The sequence below is a fragment of the Carlito syrichta genome, unplaced genomic scaffold (assembly GCF_000164805.1).
Source record: "Carlito syrichta isolate Samal-C Ts95f unplaced genomic scaffold, Tarsius_syrichta-2.0.1 Scaffold311381, whole genome shotgun sequence".
Lineage (NCBI taxonomy): Eukaryota > Metazoa > Chordata > Mammalia > Primates > Tarsiidae > Carlito > Carlito syrichta.
Window position 1 is genome coordinate 345,082 of NW_007255477.1, and position 5,792 is coordinate 350,873.

The 5,792-nt window shown below is 49.5% G+C and overlaps 1 protein-coding gene across 1 annotated transcript; it reads left to right on the forward strand.

The window, feature by feature from the left end:
- Window positions 1–1,886: 1,886 nt before the first annotated feature.
- LOC110596593 (serine/threonine-protein phosphatase CPPED1-like) lies at window positions 1,887–2,771 on the forward strand. The gene is made up of 2 exons (XM_021717875.1): window positions 1,887–2,172; window positions 2,596–2,771. The coding sequence occupies exons 1-2, from the start codon at window positions 1,887–1,889 to the stop codon at window positions 2,769–2,771; spliced, it is 462 nt and encodes a 153-aa protein (XP_021573550.1).
- The last annotated feature ends 3,021 nt before the right edge of the window (window positions 2,772–5,792 follow it).

The window sequence follows — 5,792 nt, forward strand, 5'->3', positions numbered from 1 at the left end:
TCATCATCTTTCTCTTTTAGACATACTACAGTGACTGGAAACCTTGCAGACACATCTCTCTATCAGTTGCTCAGGGTGAGATGTCATGTCCTGTCTTAGCTAAGGAGCCCTAGAATAACTTCTGGTGAAGAATTACCTTTCTTTTTATGGCCCTAGCAGAAAGCCCCTAATTCCAACTCCTGGCCTTTGCTCTTTCTTAGTGGTTTGTAGTATGTAGGCATTAAAGCTGGAAGGACATTAGATGTCCTCTAGTCTACTTTACTTACTGTACAGGTGAAGAATCTGGCTGAGAGAAGGTAAGGGCTTGACCTGAGATCATACAGGAAGTAAGAGAACTCGTCTTCTTGAGGCCCAGGCTGTGTTCTCTTTAAAGTCTGTGGCACACTGCTACAGGGTTTGAAAGTTCAGTGATGGGCCGGGCTTGGTGGCTCAGCTTGTAATCCCAGCACTTTGGGAGCCCAAGGCAAGTGGATTGCCTGAAACTGTGTGTTTGAGACCAGCCCAGGCAACCTGGCAAGACTTTGTCTCTACAATAAGTAAAAACTTAGCCAGGCATGGTAGCGCGCACCTACAGTTCTGGCTACTTGGAAGGCTGAGGCAGACGGATTGCTGGAGTCCAGCAGGTTGACGCTGAGGTGGCCATAAGTGTGCCACTGCACTCTGGCCTGGGCAACAGAGTAAGACTCCAACTCAAAAAAAAAAAAGTTCAGTGATGAAAACATGGCAGCCACTGCTTAGTGGCACCCACCACATGGCAATATGCACCAGGCACCAAACCACACTGAGTTTACCTTTCACTTGAAACTAATGCAGCAGTAGGAGAGAGATTTTGCTTGGGATGCTAAAAATACTGACTGAACATCCTTCCAATTCCTGGGGTGTTTGTCCAATTTGGGAAACTTCATTTACTTTTCTTATAGCACTTAGGGGATGCTCTGTGCTAGATCTTTACTGGTTCAGAGACAGCTGGATCCTGTCAAGCATAGGAATCCCAGATATGGCCCAGAGGCTAGGTTGCAACCAGTGCTGAAGCATCTTCTTCAGAACTGTAGCCCCCACAAGTGTATCCTGATGTTCTGGAAAATGCTTCAGCACTCAGGAACCACCACCCAATAGTGAACAACTAGAATCCAACCCTTCTTACCTGTGCCTTTTAACCCTGTGATCCAGCAAACCTCCCACTCTGGCCTTCTTTTTCCTACCTCACTTTTTTTTTTTTTTTTTGATTTGAAGTCTCACTCTCACCCACGCTGGAGGGTAGTTCCACACTCCTGGCAACTACACTCTCAACCTGCTGGGCTCCTGCGATCCTTCCACCTCAGCCTTCTAAGTAGCCGGAACTACAGGCACGTGCTACCACGCCTGGCTAATTTTTTTATTTATTGTAGAGACAAGGTCTCACCAAGTTGCCCAGGTGGGTCTTGAACCCATAGGCTCAGGCAGTCCTCTCACCTCGGCCTCCCAAAGTGCTGGCATTACAGGCTGAGCCACCGAGCCCAGCCTCCTACCCCACTTTTGCACAATTGGTCACTGCTGTGAGAGCTGGTGTTTCTTTCCTCCACTCCCACTGTGCTGTGAGCCAGCTGCAGGGCTGTCTCCATGGGACTTCCTTCAGAAACACTGCCTCTCCCCCAGCCAGCTGGTGCTCGCTAAGGCCACATGGCAAGCTCACCGAAGAGTCATCCTTAGCATTCCAGAACTACTACCTACACTTCACAGATTCCTAAGAGGCCACCTGTCCAGCAGTGTCTGCTCCATACCTCCATGAGGGCTCCTCTAGCCTTCATGAGCCTGGGAATAAAATTTCATTAGCGGATTGGGCTGTGCGGAGTCGCGCCGCTCCCATCCACGCAGAGTGCTGAGGCTAGGCCACAAACTCGCTCGCCATGTCGGCTGCGGAGGCGAGGGGTGTGTTCCACCGAGCCCTAGGTAGGACACTGGACATGTTTCCCGCAGAAAAGGAAAGGGAATGGAAAGGCCCGTTCTACTTCATTCAAGGTGCAGACCCACGGTTTGGCTTGATGAAGGCCTGGTCCACCGGAGACTGTGACAGAGGTGGTGACGAATGGGAACAGGAGATCTGTCTAACTGAGCAAGCTGTCCAGGCCATCAACAAGCTGAACCCCAAACCCAAATTGTTTGTTCTGTGTGGCGATCTCATTCATGCCATGCCAGGGATGCCCTGGCGGAAGGAGCAGACGGAGGACCTCCAGCAAGTGCTCAGGGCGGTCGACAAGGAGATTCCTCTGGTCATCGTCAATGGCAACCATGATGTGGGTAATGTGCCCATGGCCGAGACCATCAAGGAGTTCTGCCAGACCTGGGGAGATGACTACTTCAGCTTCTGGGCTGGGGGTGTCCTGTTCCTGGTCCTCAATTCCCAGTTATTGTACGATGCCTCCAGGTACCCCGAGCTGAAACAGGCTCAGGACCAGTGACTGGCCCAGCAGCTGAACATCACAAGACCGTGGCAGTATCAGTGTGCTATTGTCTTCCAGCACATCCCATTGTTTCCACAAAGCATTGACAAGGACGACGACTACTTCAACCTCACCAAGTCTGTCGGGAAAGAGGTAGCAGACAAGCTCATCAAAGCAGGTATCAAAGCTGTGTTCACAGGTTACTACCACAAGAATGCTGGGGGCGCCTACCAGGACCTCGAGATGGTGGTGTCATCTGCCATCAGATGCCAGCTAGGCAGAGACACCCATGGGCTCCGGGTCGTGGTGGTCACCACTGAGAAAATCATTCCGTTACTACAGTTTAGATGAGCTGAGTGAGAAAGGAATAGAAGACGATCTCATGGATCTGATGAAGAAAACACGATGGCCCTTTATGATCGATTACATTTTACTTCCACTCTTTTTTATTTTGCCAGAAACAGCAATTGCACACAGCCCCTTGCTGAAATATAAAAGTAGTCTAGGTAGGTTTGTGCATGTGTGTCCTACTGCATAAATCAGAAGGTTGGATCCAATCCTGAATTATATTCCAAATAGAACTGCACTCCCTCTAAAAAGGAGAGAGCCTAGAAATAATTTTTTAAATGATAATAAACTATCTCTGCATAAGCATTTGAATAAAGAATAAAAAAAATTAAAAATAAAAAAATTTCATTAGCACCTGCAGTAGTGATTGACCAAAACAAACTCCACTAAAATATTTATCTCATGCCTGGTATCCCAGCACTTTGGAAAGCAGAGGCAAGAGGATTTCCTGAACCCAATAGTTCAAAACCAGCCTGGACAGCTTGGTCTACAATAAATCAAGAAAAATTGGCCAGGCACGGTGCCTCGCACCTATAATCCCAGTGCATTGGGAGGCTGTGGTCAGAGAATTTCCTGAGCCACGGGTTCAAGACCAGTGTTGGCAACTTGGCAAGACCTCATCTCTACAATAAATCAAAAAATTAGCTGGGTATGGTGGCATGTGACTGTAGTTCCAGCTACTTGGAAGGCTGAGGCAGAAGGATCACCTGAGCCCAGCAGGGCGAGGTTTTGGTGGCCATGAGCGTGCCACTACCCTCCAGCCTGGGTGACAGAGTGAGACTCTGACTAAACAGTAATAATAATAGGCTGGACTCGGTGACTCAACCTGTAGTCTCAGCACTTTGGGAGGCTGAGGCGAGTGGATTGCCTGAGCTTGTGGGTCCGAGACCAGCCCAGGCAGCTTGGCGAGATCTCGGATCTCGTCTCTACAATAAAAAATAAAAAATTAGCTGGGCATGGTAGCACACACAGTGTAGGCAACTTGGCGAGACCTCGTCTCTACAATAAATGAAGAACAATTAGGTGTGGTGGCACATGCCTGTAGTTCCAGTTACTTGAAGGCTGAGGTGGAAGGATCACTGGAGCCCAGCGGGTCAACACTAGGGTGGCCGTGAGCCTGCCACTGCACTCCAGCCTGAACAACAGAGTGAGGCTCCAACTCAATAATAATAATAGCAATAATAGTATTCTCCTTTTTCTTCTATCACTTATTTTGGGGGCAACACTGCCAATATGGTATTTGCAGAATTTTACCTTTCCTTTTGGTGTTTCATGAGGCAGAATTGTTTCTAGAATCCTGATGTGAGCTAGAGGACAAGAGGGATGAGACACCCCTCAGTAATGGCCAGCCTAGCCATATGTTCCCAGTACTCTATGCTCCAGAGGCTTCAGCCAGGAGGTGTTCAGATACCCAGGTATGGACACATTTCACTCCAGTGCATCAGCGAGATGAAACTGTCAAAAACAACACTCAGCTGAGTGTGGTGGCCCATGCCTGTAATGCCAGCACTTTGGGAGGCCAAGGTGAGAGGATTACTTGAGCCCAAGAGTTCAAGACCAGTCTGGGCAACATAGCAAGACCTCATCTCTACAAAAAAAAAAAATTTTTAATTAGCCCAGTGGCTGGGTACAGTGACTCAAGCCTGTAATCTCAGCATTTTGGGAGGCTGAAGCAAGAGGATTGCCTGAGCTCAGGGATTCAAGACCTACCTGGTCAACTTGGTGAGACCTCATCTCTACAATAAGTTAGAAAATAAGCCCAGCGTGGTAATGCGTGCCTATAGTTCCAGCTACTTGGAAGACTGAGGTGGAAGGATCACCTGAGCCCAGCAGGTCGAGACTGTGGTGACCGTGAGCGTGCCACTGCATTCCAGGGAGACAGAGTGAGACTCTGACTCAAAAAAAAAAAAATTACCTCAATGTGGTGGCTTGTACCCATAATCCCAGCGACTCAGAAGGCTGAGACAGAAGGATTGCCTGAGCCCAGCAGGTCGAGGCTGCAGTGAGCGGTAATGGTGCCACTGCACTCCAGCGACAACAGAGTGAGATCCTGACTCAAAAAAAACACTTGATACAGAAGATTGTTAATGGCGGCAGCACCCACCTACATGGGGAGAGGTGACCCAGCTGCATACTCATCCTTTACCCCGTCCAGCCTTTACCCCGTCCAGCATTCTTGAGTTTGATGCTACATGAGCTTTAGCTGTCTCTCTGTCACCTGGCATTGCTTGTCATCTTTCCTAACCTTGCTCTCATGACTGTCTTGTCCAGTGGGTTCACACTGCAGCTGAACTGGGGCCTCCAGGTGTCTCAGCCCACAGGGGCCTCCCTGTCACTGCAGGCAGCATAGGGCTTCACCCTGGAGTCAGTCACAAAGGGCTGTAGCAGAAGAGAGAAAGTAGGAGCCCACTATTCTTTCTCCTAGGGATAAGATGATTTTTTTTAATTGAAGTGATTGCAAAAATCATGTAGGCTATCCTCACTGTGCCTCCTTTTTTTTTTTTGAGTTGGAGTCTCACTCTGTCACCCAGACTGGAGTGCAATAGCCACTCCCGGCCACCGCAGCCTCGAACCGCTGGGCTCCGGCAATCCTTCCGCCTCAGCCTTCCCAGTAGCCGGAATTACAGGCATGTGCTACCACGCCCGGCTGATTTTTTGATTTATTGTAAAGATGAGCTCTCGCTGCCCAGGCAGGTCTCGAACCCGCGGGCTCAGGCAATCCACTCACCTCAGCCTCCCAAAGGCACGGGATTACAGGCTAAGCCACCAAGCCCAGCTGTGCCTCCTTTTTCATACATATAAGTGGTAGTTTTTTTTCAGACGGGCTGTCTCACTGTGTTGGCTAGACTGGACTCAAACTCTCAGGTGCTAGTGATCCTCCTGCCTCCTCCTCTGGGACTTAGTAGCTGGACTGCAGGTACATGCCACTGTACCAGGCTCTCACAGTGCCTTTTAACACCTCCACCCCTCTCTGCAGCTCTCCTGCCTCTTCCAGGGTGCAGGTTCCTTCTCTCCTCACCCTGT

Bases quoted from the DNA above. Each gene is read 5' to 3' on its own strand.
- LOC110596593 (XM_021717875.1), top strand. From the start codon at position 1,887: ATGTCGGCTGCGGAGGCGAGGGGTGTGTTCCACCGAGCCCTAGGTAGG. The intron at 2,173-2,595 runs CAGGGATGCCCT...AGCTCATCAAAG, and splicing joins CGATCTCATTCATGCCATGC to CAGGTATCAAAGCTGTGTTC.